Raw genomic sequence first — 19157 nt, forward strand, 5'->3', positions numbered from 1 at the left:
AACCTGGGTCACTGGAGTCTGAGGCAGCAGTTCCACTCACTGCAGCATTGAATATGTTCTTAATCATGTTGTTTGAGGGATAAATGTTGGCCAAACACCAGTAAGAAATCTGCTGTCCTTTGAATAGTGTTGAAGGTTCATTTTTATTCATTCATCACATATGATCATCCTTACAATGTTTATTGCCTGTCCCTAATTGCTTTTGTGGTGTATAAGTGACCTGCTTGTATCACTGCAGTCTGTTTGGTAAAGGTAACTATGTAGTGCTATTTGGTATGTAGTGCTAGGAATCTGACGCAATAGCAAAGTGGGATGGGCAAGATATTTCCAAGTAAGGATATTGCTTATGAATTGGAGGGGAATTTGGGGGGTGGTAATGTTAGCATGTGCCTTTTTTACTTGTCCTTCGAGGTGTTAGAGGTTGTAGGTTTGAGGAAGTGCTTTCAAATAAGCCTTGGTCAGTGGTAGAGAGCATAAATATTTAAGGTGCAAAATGGGATGCTGATTAAGCAGGTTGCTTTGTCCAGGATGATGTTATGTTTGTTGGGTGTTCTTGGAGTTTGGGTGTTTTTGACGTGTGCCTTGTTGATTGCAGAACTTTGAATGGTGAGGAGGTGACTCACCACAAAATCCAACTCTTGTAGTCATAGTATTAACGTGCATAGATGGTCAAGTTTCTGGTCAAAGCTGACTCTCAGGATTTGCAGAGTTGGAGGAGGTGGTGGTGGGAAAGAATTTCACAATGGTAATGTCAATGAATGTGAAGTCTCTTGATTTTTGGAGATGGTCACTTGTGCAGCATTAAATTTACTTGTTAATTATCAGCCCAAATTTGAACGTTGTCCAAACTTGCAACCTGTGATCACAGACTCTTACATTTGCTGAGAAGTTGTTAATGGAACATCTCCCCACCCCTGTCCCCTCCACCTCCCCCCCATGGAGAAAGTCATCTTTGAAGCAAATGAAAATGGTTGGAAAGAAACTTACGTGCAAAGGGAAAGAGGAACAGAGCAAAAGAATTTCTGTGGCAGTATTCTGGGACTAAAGTGATTAGTTTCCAACAACCATAGCCATCTTGTGCCAGATGCAATTCCCACCAATGAAGATTTCATTTTCATTTTCACCAGGGCACCTTGATATCACACTCGATCAAATGTCAAGGACAGTCGCTCTGACCTCTGATAATTCACTGAAATGAAAGGTGGAGCTGGTCATGGTAGATCCCAAGCTGAGCATCTGTGAACAAGTAATTGCTGCTTGAGAGCACTGTCAATAACTCTTTTCATCACTTTGTTGAATATATATGGATTGCTGGGATGGAAATTAGGAAACGTTTGTCCTGCATTTTTGGGCAACTTTCTGCAGTGTTGGGTTGATGCCAGTGTTGTAGCTATACTGGAACAGCTCAACTTGAGATGGGGATAGTTCTGGAGAACAAGTCTTCAACACTGAGGGACGTTGTGGGGTCTCACAGCTTTTGCTCTAAACTGGTACCTTCAGCCATTGCTTGATACACAGAGTGAGTCAAGTTGGCTGAAGGCTGGTTTCTGTGATGGTGAGACCCCTAAGAAGAGGCCATGTTGGATCATACACTCAGCTCTCCTGCCTGAAAATGGTTGCACTTATGAATGTGCTTCCAACACTGAGCTTTTATAATGTTTGAAGAGCTTTCTCCTAATGTTTGTTTAATTATTCTATTCACAATAGGAGTAGGAGTATGCCACCAGGCCCCTCAGACAATAGCTCATCTATGTTGGCCTCAACTCCTCTTCTGTGTCAGTTCCCCAGAATCCTCAATTCCTTGATCTTTCAAATATTTATTTATCTTCATCTTTAAATATATCCAATGATTTGATCTCCACCACCCTTAGAGGCATCACTACCCTCTGAGCGAAAATTTCTATGCACCTTATTTTTAAATGACTGGCCCTTAATTTGTAGCTATGTCCCCTTGTTCATAATTCTCCCACTGATGAAAACATCCCGATGTCTATCTTGTCAAACCCCCTTAGGATCTTTTATGTTTAAATAAAGTAACGCCTCATTCTTCTAAACTTAAGGAATACAGACTCAAGTTGTCCAGCCTCTCTTGATAGGACAGTCCTGTCATTCCCAGAAATTAGCCTGGTGAATTCAACACTGGTAGTATTGCAGAGCTTTGATCTATGTTGTTAGTTATGGGACTTAGTTCTATTTGTTACATACTTCTTTTGGTGTTTAGCATATCTATAATCCTGTATTGCAGTTCAAAAGGTTGACCACATTTGGTTCTACACCTACTCATTGGTTCCCCAGCTGACACTAATGGTATAGTGGTTAGTATATTAGTCCACGAGGCTAAAGATTGTGACGGAATGCAATTTTGCTGTTTCTGATGACCACGATATTGAATCTATTCCATTGGTATTGCCACAAACAAAATGGCAAGTGATCCTCCATGTAAAACTGGACCTCTGCCACACAACAATTGCGTGGTGGTCACTCCTTTCATATTGACGCAAGGCAGATGCATTTGCAACAGATAGATTGTCAGATCAAGGAGGTTGCTCCCCTACTGCATACTGGCCCTGGCAGCGGTATCCTTCATGACCTGACCAGTTTAATCAGTGATGCTATTGACCTGTTCTTGGTGATGAACATTGAAGTTCTCCAGAATAAATTCTGTGGCCTTCCTAATCGCATTGCTTTTTTTCTAAATGGGGTATAACATGGAGAAACAGGAGGACAGTAGATGCTATCAGAAGGACTTTCCTTGCTCGTATTTGATCTGGGACTTCATGGAGTTTAGATTCAACAATGAGGACTGCAAGAAACACTAATTCTGCACCACATTGCTGCATCTCTGCTGAATTTGCCCTGCTGTTGAGACAGATCATGTCCAGGGACAGAATAGTTGTCTAGATTGTATGATTATGTGAATTTTATCAGGTTGGCCTGTTGCTGGACTAGTCTGTGGGGTAGATATTTCCATTTTGGTACATCCTTTATTATCATCGAGGAGGATTTTGCTGGATCAACTGGGCTGTCTGCATCACTGTTTTTGTTGAATACAATGTCTGAGTTGATGATGGGTGGTCCATTCATTTTATTCTTCTTGTGCTTTATCAGAGTAGTTTGCTACAACTGAATGGCTCACTGGGTCATTCAGGGACTAGTTAACATTCAAACACATTTTACATTAACTTGAGAGGCCTGATGGGGTCTTGGTAACATCTCAAAAATTGTTCTTATTACTTTTGCCCATTGCAACATCAGCCATCTCTAGAATGAGACTTGAACTAGTAACCTCCTGACACAAAGGTGAGAGTGCTATCTATTGAGTCACTGAGGTTTCTGCTGTTTTGTATAATGTATGGTACCCTGCCATTTTCAGCCATGACATCAGCCCTAAATGTTCCAGGCAATTTTCTCCCCTTTATACCTCTCTCATCTTCTTTATGTCTCTCCTTATAACCCACCTATTTAAGCTTATGGTGACCTGTCAAGACATCCCAGAGAGCTTGGTATCTATTTTATGCCTGATTACATTCCTGTGAAGGAACATCTTTCAACTTTAATGGTACCATATAAATGCAAGTCTCTATTGTCAATCTCATTCAAGACAGCATATGAGCTTTAGGATGGAAAAAAATAGAAACTATCTAATTGGTTCAGCATCTTTCATACCATGACCAAAGCACTTCACAGCCAATTAACTATTTTTTAGTGATACGTAGTCACAGTTGTAAAGAGAGAGTAATGTAGCTTTGAGCACAGAAAACTTCCACAATCAGCAAAGTGTAATGACCAGATAATCTATTTTTAATGAGGACTGAGGGATAAATATGAGCTGGGACACCAGCAAGAACCCCTGCTAGTCTTTGAATTTGCGTCCACAGGAGACCAGACAGAGGCTCGATTGATATCTCGACCAAACACTCCCTCAGTATTGCACTGCAGCAAGAGTCTTGAATTTGTGTTAAAATCTATGGAGTGGGACTTGAACATTCTGACTCGGAGGTGAGCACAATCCACATTCCCACTGGTGACAGCTCAAGGGATCCTTGTAAGTTGTTGACTTGTTGACCAGTGACACATACCAAAATCATCTTCTCTTTCCCTGAACTCGAGTGTATCCCCACAGAGGGCAGCAGATGAGGAGGATCTCCCGCTGATGCAGCAGAGGAGACTGTACCTCCCTGAGTGGAAACTTTACTGTGTGTTGTACCTGCTGAACCCTGGCAGTGTTGTTATCACCTCCCACTTTTCTCACAGCACAGAAATCCCTTAACTCTGATCAACATGAAACAAATATGAAAAAGAACAATATGATCTAAAATAATAAAAACAAATTGTCCTTCAAACCTGCTGTAAATCTCTGTTCTGTGAGGTTTAAATGTGACTGGGGGGGGGGGCTTCATTCCTGGCTGCCTACTTCAGTGCCTGTGGTTGGTTATCACTGTCAGCACGATCCTTCTCTCTGAGCGCACATACTAATATACATTGGAAAGATTAAAATGCTAATGATGCACACAAGCAGCTGCACAGTGACATGGCAGTGAATGCAGCGATGTGTTCCTGATACCAGGCTTCAAGGAACGGAGAGGAATCTGACGAATTTGGGCACAGCCAAATTGTGATATTGTAACATCTGGGATCAGCAATCATATTGTAATAGGAATCATGCCTGCTATCTCCATAAGAGGTGCAGAGGATATGTTATCCTTCAGTAAGAGATACAGGTATTCTTTGTATCTGCAGGGGGATTCTGCTCATTAATAGATATTAGTACAATTTGCCAGACCTGTGTGTGAATTGCAGAGAGTAGTAAAGATGGTAGGAGCAGTGTATCAATATAGCAAATAACAAAGACTGCAGGTCATAATATATATTATACACAACCACAGGGATCACAGGTCTCAGTGTGTATTGCAGAGAATAGCAGAGACTGCAGGGCCCTGAAAAGGAGAGAGACTGTAGATGACTGTGTATGTTGTACAAAATAGGAGAGAATGTGTGTATATTACAGGGAAAGGCAGAGGCTGTAGGTGGCTCTCTATTTTACTCAGAATAGTAGATTCTAGGTGCCTACAGATAGTGTACCGAATTTCAGATACTGCAGGTGCTTGTGTATATTCAGTATAAGGACAGAGACTGCGGGTGCCTGTGTGTATATACAAAATAGCACAGCCTGGCAGTGTCTGTTACACAGAATACCGGAGACTGTTGATGGCTGTGCGTATTAAACCGTATAGCAGAGACAGCAGGTGCCTGTGTATATTGTACAGCATGGTAGAGACTGGAGGCATCTGTATATATTATGCAGTATGGCAACGATTGGAGGTGCCTGTATATATTGTATAGAGATACTGTAAGTGACTATATTACACAGTATAGCACCGACTATCAATGTCTGTGTATTATACAGAATTGCAGACACTGTAGATGGTTGTGCACATTATATACTATTGCAGAGACCGTGGGTTCCAGTGTACACTGTACAGAATCAGATCCTCTTGTATTATTGTACTGAATAGCGGGGACTGCAGAGCCCAGTATATTTCGGAGGAGTGCAGTGTCTGCAAGCCTCGTAGTACACGATGTGAAATAGTGGTGACCGGAGGTCGCGGGGTGTCCGTTATTGAACAGCAGGATTTGCGAGCCAGCGTGTTTTATAGCAAACATTAAACTATAAAATTCTAAAGCCAGCAGCGACCTGAGAGTGAATCGAGAAGCTTTACACTCGTTGTAGCCAGTACCATTTGAGGCAGACTCTGCTTGTTGTCTTATGGTCTGATATTGATTGTCGCTGAGGCTTCCTTGTCTGATTCTGCTCTTGTCGGTTCGCAGGGCTCAGTAGGGCGAGGTAAGAAGACATGCAGTCCTTCCGAGACCCCGGGGGCTTCCAAGGCACCCAGCAAAACTTCCAGCAGGTGCGGGCCGACTCCGCCCGCCTGGACACCTACAGGCAACAGAACTCGGTGGCCCAGACCTACGAGACTCATGGGATCAGTTCAAAGGAGTATTACAACCAGCAAACCTACCAGGGTTACGGGAACAACGCCGCCGGCGGTTACTTCAGCGGCACTAAACAAGTTTCTGCCCAACACCCGCAGGGAAGATCGTCCAATTATCAGAGCGGCGGTTACTCCAGACAGTTTCAGAGCGAGGGGCAGCCCTCGAAATGGGGGTCTCCGGCCTCTTCGGTGGGAGGACTGTCCCAGTACGTGCAAGACTCTTTCAAAGGTTCCGTCCCTTCCACCACCGCCTACCAACAGCAGCACATGGCGGGCGGCGCCGCCCAGAACCCGCCAGGCCCGCACACCCATTTCATGCAGCAGCCTCACCACAAGCCTCTGATGCAACAAGCCACCTCCTATGTCCCCAGGCCAGCCCACTTCAACCAGGCTTTTCAGTCCTCGCCCAGCGCCTACCCCGCGGTCCAGGATTACAGCCACTCCTCCCGCTCCTACGAAGGCTTCGCACAAGTGTCCGCCAGCTCCCGGTACGACCAGCAGAGCGGGGCCGCACCGGACTATTCCACCCAAGCCGGCTATGGGTACAAAGCGGCCGTCGCCAAGTCTGGGGGTTACGAGCAGAATAAAGTGGCTCACATCAAGCAACAGAACCTCCAGTATCACAACCAGGCGAAGATGCACCTGTTAAACCAGTCCCCGCAGGTCTACTACCAGCCCGATGCCCCTGTGAAATCCCCCGAGCAATTCTATCAGACCTTCAGCCCAACGTCCACCCACTCTCCCGTCTCCACCGTGGTCAGGTCCCCGTCTTACAGCTCGACCCCGTCTCCACTCATGCCCAACCACGAGGCTCTGCAGTTCGCGCCGCCCTCCGAAGGGAGTTCGGTAGCGCCCGACCTCAAGAGCAATGTTTCTCACCTGATGCCCACCGCCGCCAATTCCACCAGCCGGAGTCCCAGCAAGACCCAGGCTGACGCTTGCAAAGTCTTCCTCAAGGATAAAATTCCCGAGAAATTGCTGTCAGACGGAGCTTTCAGCAGCCTGGTGGCGCTGAGCTCACAGGTGGAAAACATCCCCAGGACGGTCCAACAGCTCTTGCTCTCCAACACGCTGGCTCCTCACCGGAAGATCCCCAAACGCCTGCCCAAGAAGGCGGAGTTACCGAAGGAGCTGAAGAGCCCCAAGGAAAGCATGTATTCGGAAGAAGCACTGGGCACGCCTCAGTCGGTACAAGCCGACCTGCAGGAGGGGGACTACTCCAGCAGCCCTGAAGATCAGATGGAGAAGATACATTTCTTTCAGAACCACTCTGCGAATCTGGACGCACTGAGGAAGAACCTGGACACCATCCTGGCTTGCTCTGTAGCCTCTCCCAACGAGGTGATGGCCGAAACCAAATCGGATGACCCGGTGCTGAGCGGAGAAAGCTGTCCAACTTCTTCGGGCTTGTCCAAGCTGGCGACAGATGGACAGCCGGCCCTGTTTGGGAAAGAGGACGCGAAGTCCTCCAGTGTCATTATCCTCAAGGACTCCTTCAAGGAAAGGTTGGAAACGGAACTTAAGTTCAATCATCTTGAGGAGGACAAAGAAAGCAGGGGCTCCCCGTTAAATTTGGATAGCGCCGAGAACTTTTTCGGCCACCTCATCCGGCCGAAGCGTTCGGCCCAGACTCTGGGCTCGGACTGTAACGAGGGGAGAGTGAAGGGTGAAAACCCAATGATGACAAAGAGGTTTGGCGATGATAGTTGTAGCGAATCTCAACTTTTTCCTAGTAGAACGGACTCCACAAACCTGTTACAGCCGTTGGCAGGAGATTACAAAGATAACCTGGTCCCCTCTCTGTCCGGCAGTAACCATCAGTGCTGCTCTTCGCTGATATCAAGTGCCTCGCAGGATCTGGAAAAGCTGAATCTTTTTGATTTGCCCGATAAGAGAGGGAAGGAGCAGTCGGGGGAGTGGGGGGAACTGGAGGCTGACACCCCTGAGTGTGACCTTCAGAAACAGTGCCTCCAGACCGCACACGCCAACTCCAAAGAGCAGAGTCCTTTAGAGGTGGACTTGACTCCCGCACAGTTCACCCAAGCGGTGGAAGGGCCGAGGGAAGCCGACGAGGGAGATCCTGAGGACGGCGGCGACAGGGATTCCGAACTGAGACACCGGGCCCCAGAACAGAAGCCGTCAGAGATCGGCCTGGCGGGTGACGAGGAGCCAGCAGTGGAACCAAACGATTCCATGGCCCCACAGGATCACGCTGCTGCTTTATCTGAAAGAAAATCCGTCATCTGCGATGTCTCTCCGACGCGACCCGCCGCCAGGGAGGTGGTCTCTCCACACACACACGGGAACAGCGGCGGGGCAGAGGGAAAACAGAGTGGGGCAGAGAGGGGCGAGGAGGAAGTGGGTCCGAATGCAGGTCCCCGCTTGCTGGGACATTCCGTTATCCACGTGGGACCGGCGATAGCGGCAGAGTCAAAGGTTGACCAGGAGGAGCCCCCGAGAGCTGAGGGTTACACGGACCATCTGACGCAAGAGGTCCTGGAGTCCACGGCGGCAGAGACAACCGACCTGCCGGCGCTCTCCTCCGACCTTATCAGCTCGGCGCTGACCGAGATAGAGAATGGTCCCACCAAAGTGTCGGCGAGCAGAGGCGCCCGGGTCCGGAGGCTGTCGGCCAGAGCGGCGCAAGGAGCCGGGCCCAGGGGCAAAGAGCATTCGCCGCCACAGCCAGAAGATAACATCCAACATCTAAAGATGGTGCCCAGCAAACTGAGGTGTTTGGGGCCTCAGAGGGACCGAGCTAAAAGCAAACCCCCGCAGGAAGGGTACGCTGTCGCCGAGCCCGTGGTTAACACCCCTACCAGAATGTGCACCCGTTCCTCCACCGCCCTGCTGGACTCTGAACTGACCCTCCAGTCCCGGGCTCTCGTGAGGAGGAGGATGAGCTCTCAGCGAGAGGACGCGCCACGGGAGATGAGCTCCAGGCAGCGGTCGCACTCGGATTCGGACAAGTGTCTGATCCACAGGCAAGGTACCAACGCAAGTGTCCGGGCGCAGCACCTCGCCGGCTCGGTTGGCCACAGTCGGCCCGCCTGCACCACCCACCCCGACCAACAGCTGAAGGGCCGCGACCCCTTGAGCCAGGAGCCCAATTCGTATAAATCCGTGGTGCTAAGGGCCAGGACCAGGGCTCAGGGAATGATTTTGCACAAAGATGTGAAACAACGAAAGAACTGCGATCTTACTCCCAGCCGTTGTTTCACCACCAGAAATAATTCATCGGTGACGAGGACTCAAAAACAGTTAACCACCAGGCAAGAGGCGCTGGATTACATCGAAGGGGAGGTCGCGGTCGAGAAGTTAAAGACACGAAACTCGGCCTCAAGGCTAGAGGAAGCGGAGGACCAAAGATTTCCCCTGTCGCATCCTTTGAAACGAAAAGGTTATTGCTCGTTTCCGTTAATCCCAGCCAAAAGGCAACATCAGATGTTAAAGGCGAGTGATACCAGGACGGAGAAACAGAAACAACTGCCTGGCTCTTCCTCGGACACTAATCCAAGCAGCGCGGAAGAACCCGCTCAAGGTACCAGCTGCGAAGGGAGTTCAGAGTTCGCCATCAGCAAGGAAACCTTCCAACCTGACCTCAACTGCCAGTCCGGTATTTCTCTCAAGACCCCGCCGAAGACCAAAATTCTCCCTCCCCGGAAAGGCAGGGGCCTCAAACTGGAGGCCATTGTGCAGAAGATCACCTCTCCAAACTCCAAATCATTCGCCTGCAGCAACTATTCCGACAGCAACGCGCCCTGCCTGACCCTGGATGAGATCCTGTCCCTGAAGGAAGAGAAACTGAGCGAAAACGCCAGCGACGAGGCATCGTCCGAACAGAATAAACTGGCGGCCAAAGACGCTGCTCCAAAGATTGCCCTGGTGGATCTAAGTAAAAAATGCCTTATCGCTTCTAAAAGACTCAAAGAGGACAATGAATACAGGACACAGGAGAAGGGCAGTCCCCATGCAAAGACTGATGTGAAGGTGACCGCGGAGCCAGAAGTTACCGAGGCGGGAGACCAGACCGCGGCAGAGGTGAAGGAGGGGGAGGTCACCACCGCTCCTGACGATTCACCTCAGCTCTCTTCCCCCTCCTCGGGTTTGGCTCCCGCTTTGGATCCGGGCGCAGCGGCGGAGCTGGAGGGTGGTCAGGACCCCGTGGAGGCGAAGAGGCAGGCGCCAGCCAAGTGTTGCCTCCCTCCCGCAAAGAGGCGCAGTCACCCGGCGGGGAATAAGGTCAAACAGACCAAGAGTAATTCCAAAGTGAAGAGGCCCAGCGGACGAGGCGGCAGGAGGAGGAGGAAACACCTCAAAGGGAGCAAGACCACAAAAACTGCCCACAGGCGCAAGAAGCAGCTGAAGAGAAGGAACCTCCCGCTGGTGGACAGCAAGGAACCGGTGATCCGCCTGAAGTACGTATCGTACAAGATGCCAAGAGCGGGCAACAAAGCCATGGCTTTTTCCCCTTACGTTCGCGTTGAGAAGAATAACGCGGTCTCGTCCATCTGCACCATCATCAACACGTTGTCAGAGGAACAGTCCAGGTTCCAGAAGATGAAGAAGAGGTCCACGGCTTCACAGGCCCCTCTGTCGGTGAGCAAGACGCTGCCAACGTCTTCGGCGATGTTACCGGGGCCTGTGGTGCTGGATTCCGCCAAGCAGGGCTACCTGCTCTGCTGCTTGTGTGGAAGAGCCAAGAATCACAAGGAACTCGGAGACCTGTTTGGACCTTATTATCCAGAGGACTACGTCCCGCCAGTGACGAAGAGCCAACACGTCCGGGGGAAATTTGAGATCAAGAATGGGATTAAGGAAACGCCCAGCAGGTTGTCCGTTGAACCCAAGGTTGTGGACTCGGAGAATGAGAGCACGGTCAGTAACAGGGAGAAGGGAGCCGAGGTGGAAGATCAGAGCCCGCTCCGGACCAGCTCAAGAGAGAAGTGCAAAAAGCTGAGCTGCTACTGCTGCGAGAAGACGGCCGAGGACACGGAGCTGAAGAAGGCGAGGAGGAGAGCTGGTGTGGAGGAAGAGCCGCAGCCGCCGGAGCTGCCTCTGGACCCGCAGGAGCGTTGGCTGCACGGGGCGTGTGCGGTGTGGACCAGCGGCGTGTACCTGGCCGCCGGCAAGTTGTACGGTCTGCAGGAAGCGGTGGAAATGGCCAGTGAGATGGTGAGGGAATTAACCGGGTGCGCGGGTTGCAGCCTTCAAGAAGCCCGGCAGAAATTACTAACACAAAATAAGAACTCCGAAAGGGAAAGCGCTGCTAATACTCAGCGGGTCGAGCAGCGTGTGCGGAGAGAGGAGGCAGCGTTAGCATCAATTAACGCCGTAAGCCAGTGTGCTGCCCGACCCGCCGGCTGTTCCCAGCGTGTTGCGTGTCCCAGCGATTAGCGCTGCTATATGGTTGTATGAAATGTAGCATTCCTTATTTCCGGGCCTTCATTTAATTCACTCACAATCCGATTTTGAGGGAAACGGGCTTCCAGCACGAGTCTTCTATATCGTGAGGACCCTGTCTGGAATGATGGGTCAAAATGTGCTGTAATGGAAGGGTGTGAACACGGCCTCAGCCTATTCCCTCATCAAACTCTGCACAGAGCAACAGGACTACACTTCACAGAATGGTTAGAGCACCAAAGGCCTTTCGGACCATTGAGTCTGTGCTGACTCAATGTAGGATCCAATTAGTCTCACTCCCTGACCCTATCCCCAGAGCCCTGACAAGAGTCTTGGTACAGCATAGAAACAGGCCCTTCAGCCCACCCTGTCCATGCCAACCACTGTACCCATCTATACTAATCCCATTCAACAGCACTAGGCCCATAGCCTTCTCTACCTTGGCGATCCAAGCGCTCCTCCAGACACTACCAAAATGTTATGAGAGCCTCTGCTTCCACCATCAGATTGCAATCATGCTCTGGGTGAAAAAAGCAGCTCCTCAGATCCTGTCTAAACCTCTTACACCTCAGCATTAATTCTTTCCCTTCAGATACCCATCTAGCTCCCTACTGAACACTACAGTTGAATCTGCTTCCACCACTGCTACTGCCAGTGCATTCCAGACACCAGCAGCTCACCAAATGAAAAAGTCATTTTTTTCTTATTTTTTTCACAAGTGTCAAGCAGGGTGAGACAAGATTGCTTGGTCTAACAAGATAGAAGTGAGGTCTGGAAAAAGATGACAACACCAGAACCTCTTCACAAAACATGTGAATGAGTCAAAGTTTGTCTTGCAGCGCAGTTTAAACTTGCTTGAAAAGAAAATGTGCGGGGATATGGGGAAAGAAGGAATGTCCTGGCCCAGAGAGGGAAATGAGTTGAGGTTTTCCGTCTCTCCCAATTCTTCAGACAGTGGATGAAAAAACTTAACCCTGCATCAATGCTGTATGGTTCTGGTTCTGAAACTTAGTTAAATTATTTCAAGATTTGCAGTCCAGTACACATTTTCTCTTTTATTTAACAGTTGTAGCAACTTTGCTTCCTACTTGTGGGGTAGTAACTTGCCAATCTGTCCTCTATAAGTCTTATAACTCTGATGTTAAATCTTCAAACCAACAGCGTGTGCAAAGATATTTCTCCTTTTGCCAGTTCATTAAGTCCTAACAGGTTCTCAGTTTCGGAATGATCTATTCCTATTCCCTTGCCTTGAAAACCCATGGTTTTGTTCCACTTCACAGAATCACAAAATGATTTACCACTGAAGGAGGCCATTTGGCCCACTGTCTCTGCCAGCTGAGAAAGAGCTACTCAGCCTAATCCCACCCTCAAGCACTAGGTCTGTACCCTGTAGGTTATGGCTCTCCAAATGTGCACCCTAATTTTTTTTACATGTATTGAGAGGTCCTGGCTCTACCACTCTTTCAGACAGGGAGCTCCAGACTGCTACCACCCCCTGGGTGAAAAATCTATTCCTTGTCTTCTTTCTAATCCTTTAATCCTCTAAATGCAAATTTTAAAAATATATTGATGCTGGACATTTAAAAACAAAGTGCTAGAAACAATCAAACAGGTTAGACAGTGTTTGTGACCTGAAGAGTGTTTCCAGCATTTTCTGCTTTTACTTTAAATCTCTGCCACTTGCTAAAGGAAGAAGATCTATTTTATTTACTCCATGTAGACCCCTCAATATTTTATGCACCTCAATTAAAATGCCCCTCAACCTCCTCTTTCCAAAGAAAGCAACACCTCATCCTCATAAATTTCCTCTGCACGCTCTCCAAGAGCCCTAGTCTTTAGATATTCACGTGGTCTTTCTGTAATTATAAAATACATTTGGATTCATGCCTGCTCTTTATTTTCCTGATTTCCCTTTTAATTCCCTACATTTTCCACACTCTCCTCACCCTCTGCAGTCTCAAACTCTGTGCATCTGAATAAACTTCCTTTTCTTCCCCCTATCATATTCCACCCAGGAGGGCTTTAGATTAAGCAGTCCCCACCCCTCCCAACCCACCTCCACCTTTTCTTTGTGAGGACATATTTATCCTGAACTCTGAATTACTGTTCTGAACGCTGTGACACTGACTTACTTTCAAGTAGCTTCCATTGCACTTTAAGTCACTTTGCATCCCAGTAAAATGGGTTTTTCCCCAAGTTATAATCTTTACTCTTATTTTATCTTTGCCCTTTTCCATCACTATGGTAAATTTGAGTTATGACTCCTACCTCAAAAACACTGTCCCTCTGATATTCCATCCACATGCCCAACCTCATTGACTAAAATTAAACCCAGAATTGCACCCTTCTTGTTGGACCTGCTACACATTGGATAAGAAAGTTGTTCAAAATGCAGTTTGAAAATTCCCACCCTGTGCCTATTACACCAGCTGTATCTTGTTAATGTTAGAATAACTGCAATCCTCCACTTTTATTACCCTGTTGTTGTGTGAAATCATTCTTTTCTGTCTTAAGGATCAAGGACTCTGAACACGAGCTTTGTAGACCAAAACTGGTTTAATCACAAAGGCAAACATGGGACAGAATGGATGGGAACAGACGCACGCTCACTCACACACAGGATACCACAAACACGAGAGGGGATTGCAACTGGGGTAAAATACACACACGCACTGATACAAACAAGCACACAATAACAATGTACAACTTCAGGATATAACACTTCAATGCCTGTCCCACACTAGTATTGGCCCTTAATGCTCCCTGAGTCTGAGTGAAACGCTCCCTGACTATGTGGTGATGCACTCTTACCAATGATCTCTGCAGCATTGTTTCACTACTCCTGGGATCATCAGAAGAGGAAGGGCTAGTGGATGCAGCTCTTTTTATGGTGCTAGGAGGCTGGGTGGAGCCTCACTGTTGTGATTTAAAGGAGCCAATGATGTGGGAGTCCAAGACAAAGATTCCTGTCACAGCCAATGGTCAGGCAGGTTCAGAGACAAAAGGTACTCTCACACCTGAGGGCTGAGTGGAGCCGCACCTTGATTGACAGTAGTATCACTTTCGATCAGAGGAGCAACGCTGTCCTCCGGTCAGCGGGGGTCATTGTTGTTACTGTCACGTGACAGCCATGTGGATTTCTCACAACATTCCACCCCTCGGAAGTTAGACAACTTGCCAATCAAGGGGGGAGCTATCAGGGTACACAGAAACCATAATCAACAAAAGGAGGGCAATAGCCAGTGGGTGACAGTAGCCCAACATCCCCCAGTGACCCAAACGGCCACTTGTTTCCCATTAGGTGTCGTGCTGGAGGAGCTGGTCCCTTGGTTCTGAGTTTTGGCCACCGAGTTGCCGAAGCGAGCAGCCAGGTTGGAGGGGTTGCTGGGTTTATCAGAGATAAAGGTGCAGCACTCCTTTGTAATCACCGCACATGTACCACCATTTGCAGCGAGTGGACCATCCAGGGCTGTCTGATTCCACCAGGTTACCAGCCTGACTGCAGCCAGCTCTGCTGCTGTCGTCGTTTCTCATGGGACAGTCTGGCCATGCAAGACGGGGGTCAGGCTATCCTCTCGAGCCTCTCCACCTCCGCGATGGCCCTGCTGTCGCTGTACCCGCTGTGTGCTGGGTGCTCCCCCTGTTCATCGAGTGTGGATTCAAGGCACCATCAAACACTGGAAGGCAGCAACTGTACCAGCCCGTGGGGAGCCACGGGTAAGTACTGGAGCCGGAGATCCAGTGAGTCACATTTGGAGTTTAGAGAGCCCCAGCTTAGCGGCACCATCAGCAGTGGTCATGGGGCACCTGGACACCAGTCTCGCTCAAACTCACAACGGCCAACTGAAAAGGTGGAACCGTACTCATCCTGGAGTCTACACCAGCATTCCCCTGGCATGCTCAGTAACTGCGGAATACTCTTGAGGGTCGGGACTCGCATGGAGGTCAAATTGTATGAAGGGAAATACCAGCTCCTGAAACACCCACCCCATTCAGAATCTCTGGAAGGAATGTGCAATGGTGGAGGAAATGATGAGGAACTGCCATCCAGCCCCCCCCCAGAACACGGACATAATGAGCCCGACAGGTGCAACAGGGAGACCGAACCGCGCAACACCGACGCAACAGAGATGAAAACTAATAAAAACAAGAGAGTCCATGTAAACAGTCCATTCTGACAAGTAGCCAAAGGAATCATCGTCGATGGCAAGGCTTCAACAGCGTGTGCCGGGATTCAGGGGTAGATTCAACCGTTCCACATGCTCCACGGTTCCGTCTTTGGACATGCTGGCGGATCCATGAGTAATTTCAAGGGAAGGTTGAGCAGACATCTCGTCGATCATCACAGTCAGCAGAAAGAGATGGAGGGAGGAGGGAGCAGTGCCAACGTCCTGTAGCGGGGGAAACAAACTTATTCCCGGCGGGTCAGGTGTCGGGTATGGAGACAGGACAGGTTAGTTCGACCCGGAATCGCGACACAACAAGTATCCCCAGGACCGCACGCAACGATTTCCCCCTTCTGAGGGGGGCCTTGTGGCTGTTGGACCCAGACCCTCCCGGACTCCTCAGTCCCGGGGGATTTGGGGTCTCGCAAGTTGGATGGTGGGGAGTAAGCCAGATGGCGGGATAATGGAGACCCCCCTTGGCCAGTGGGCTGTGTGTTCAGCTGATCGACGGCCTGCCCTAGCACGCCCGACCACCCCTGCAGTGTGCGGGAGGGTGTCAGCGTGCATATCGTCTCCTTCAGCAGGCTAGTCATCCTCTCGATCAGGCCCGATGCCTGGGGATGGTAGGGGATGTGAAACAGCCACGAGATTCCCTCCTCTGCCGCCCAGTTTTGTACCTTGACCCCCGTGAAATGGGAGCCCTGATCGGACTGTACCTCCCACGGTACTCCATAGATTGAGGAGAGGTACTGCAATCCCTTGGTGGTGCTGTTCTGGTCAGCCCTTTCACAGGGCACCACCACCAGGACACCTGAGTACATGTCCACCATCGTTAGGGTGTATTGCTTTCTGTTATGGCATGGGAGCGGTCCAATATAATCTATCTGCCACACGTGACCTGCTCCCGTGCTGTGGCAAATATGGCCTGGTGGCCCCATCGGTCAACCTCGTGGTTTTACCTGCTGGCAGATGGGGCAGTTCACGACTGTGGTCTTACACTGGTCCATTGTCAGAGCGACCCCGAACCGTTCTGCCCAGCGACGTGTACCATCGGCCCCTAGGTGGCGCTCTTACCGTGCGCCCATACAGCTAGGGCGCTGAAGTCAGGTTCATCCGGAGGAAGGGTAGCACAATATATCTGGGCAGCCTGGTCCACCGCGGCATTATGGATGGCCTCCTGTATGGGCATCCACGTGGTGGACCGATATGCATCTCTGGTCTGCTTGGTCCCAGATATAGCGCCAATGTTCCTGGCCCCAGAGGGGGCATCCGTGAATTTCCCACTCAGTTTCGTGCCACCGCGCCATCCACACCGCCATACTGTTGGCCACTGCCCAAGAGTCGGTATGGATGTGGACTGGCCCGGTGGAGTTCTGTAGCGTGAGTGTCACTGCTGCTGGCTCGGCCAATTGACTGGACCCTCCCGCTCCCTCTTTGTCACTGTTTTCCCCGTGGCGGGATGAAGTGCCGCCGCCTTCCAGTGTTGCTTCCCATTTTTCCAGCGGCTGGAGCCGTCTGTGAACCAGGCATGCCGCTTCTGCTCAGGATTGAGGGAGTTGAAAGCTTGGCCCTAGGACACGGGGGAGGGCGCGATCTCGGGAATGTCTGGGAGTGATTCCTGGGATTGGGGAAAGGACATGACCTCTTCATAGAGGCGGCTGACCCCTTCCGCGATGTACCTCTTCCATTTCACCACCGAGGACCTCTGGGCTTGGCCCTCTTTGTGAGTGGAGTTGGGGGACTTGATCCATCGCATGATGGGCAGATGGGGGCGAAGGATGACGGGGTCAGTGCCAGTTTGGTGTTCTGTGGTGAGAAGCGCCAGGTAACAGGCCAGCAGCTGGCGCACAAAAGGGCTGTAGCGGGCAGCAGCCTCCGGCAAGGACTTGGTCCAGAAGCCAAGCGGAACTCTGCGCCCCTGGGCCCTTTGCCAGAGGCTCCATTCAGCGACCGACTTGCTATTGGAGACTTGTAATTCAAAGGGGACCCCTTCCTGACGGGGGGCAAGGGGCAGGGCTTGCTCCACAGCTTGCTTCGCTGTCTCAAAGGCAGCCTGCTGTTCAGGCCCCCAGGAAAAGTGGCCTTTTTTCGGGAAACCCTATGGAGGGGTCTCAGGATCATAGTAAGGTGCGGGATATGCTGTCTTCAGTAACCAAGGAGTCCCACAAACCTGTGTGTGTCGGTTTTGTTCTTGCGGACGGCAAAATTCAAAATCTTGTTCCGTGTGGGCTCAGGGATCTCTCTCCTGCCAGCGTGCCATCAGATTCCTAAGAAAAATACATCCTGGGCTGGGCCTTGCACCTTTTCCATATTAATGAACCAGCCCCGCTCTCTGAGAGAGGAAATTACCATGTCAAGGGCTTCTGCAACAATGGCCTTGGAATGGCCTTGCAGCAAGACTTCATCGATGTAATGGGTGGCTATCACCCCCGGGGGGGAGTTCAATGTTCTGCAAATCCCGTGCAATTAAGCCATGGCAAATGGTTCGACTGTGGATAAACCCTTGGGGGAGGGGTCTAAATGTATATTGCCTCCTGTCCCAGGTAAAGGCAAACTGATCCTGGGAGGTATCGTGGAGGGGGATGGAGAAGAAAACATTGGCCAGGTCTATAACGGCGTACCATGACTTGTCTGGGCGCCCTGACACATTCTCCACACGGGTGACTATATTGGATACTGAGGGAGCGGGGGGGTGGGGGTGGGGGGGCAGCCTTCTTCAGCTGCTGGTCGTCCACCGTCATGCGCCAGGTCCCATTCTTTTTCCGGACGGGCCAGACTGGGCTATTGAAAGGGGAGGCTGCGGGCCTAATAACTCCCTCCTGCAGCAAGGCTTGCACAGCCTCTGTGATATCCTGGTGTCCTCCTGGTACCCTATACTGTCGACTGTAGACTACCTGTGAGGGAGGGGGGGTCGACAACTGGCTCCCATTTAGCCGCCCTGACTACCACCGTGGCTCGGGCGACTCCGAAAGTAAACTTGCCCCGACTAGTGTGTAGGGACTGTCTCTTTAGGACATTTATCCCCAGTATACACTTGGGCGAGTCCACAATTAAAACGGCCACTGTTCGGGGGGGGGGGGGGGGGGGGGGGGGGGGGGGGGGTTGGTTCCTGACAGCCATGCGAACCTTCCTTTGCTGACCCCCAACCCCTCAATTTGCATCTGTGGCCCCTTCCAAATCATGGGGTTCCCATGTACAGTGGTGTGCTGGGCACCCGTTTCGACAAGTGCCACCCACCTCTGTATGTTCCCTTTTCCCCAGTGTATTACTACAGGTATGTGTGGCTTCAGATCCCCCGGGCGTGGAAGGGTGACGGAGCAGACACACTGGGGACCCTGGCCTTCATCCTATGGGAGGGGGCTGGGGGTCTGCCACTCCGTGGGTGAGGGCTCTTGTGGGCGGAACTGGGCCATCTCCTGCCACAACAGGTCCCGTAGCTGAGCTATGAGTGCAGGAGAGGCCGTTTCAGGTAAGGGAGGAGCAGAGGCAATGTCAGCCTCTGCAGGGGCAGCCCACGTGGCCCGGCAGTTGGGGGCAGCCCCGAGTCAGGCTTGGAGCCGGGGTGGCCCTGGGTCTTTCTGTGGCCAGGCTT

At 50.5% G+C, this 19157-nt stretch overlaps 1 protein-coding gene across 1 annotated transcript in view; it reads left to right on the plus strand.

The window, feature by feature from the left end:
* LOC127573740 (transcription factor 20) overlaps positions 1-19157 on the plus strand; it is a 45254-nt gene that overhangs the window by 18324 nt on the left and 7773 nt on the right. Inside the window, exon 2 of the mRNA XM_052022222.1 lies at positions 5830-11171. Within this exon, the coding sequence (XP_051878182.1) occupies positions 5856-11171 (5316 nt within the window). The 5' untranslated portion in view covers positions 5830-5855. The remainder of the gene's footprint in view (positions 1-5829; positions 11172-19157) is intronic.

This window comes from Pristis pectinata, chromosome 8, assembly GCF_009764475.1.
Source record: "Pristis pectinata isolate sPriPec2 chromosome 8, sPriPec2.1.pri, whole genome shotgun sequence".
NCBI classification, from domain to species: Eukaryota; Metazoa; Chordata; class Chondrichthyes; order Rhinopristiformes; family Pristidae; genus Pristis; species Pristis pectinata.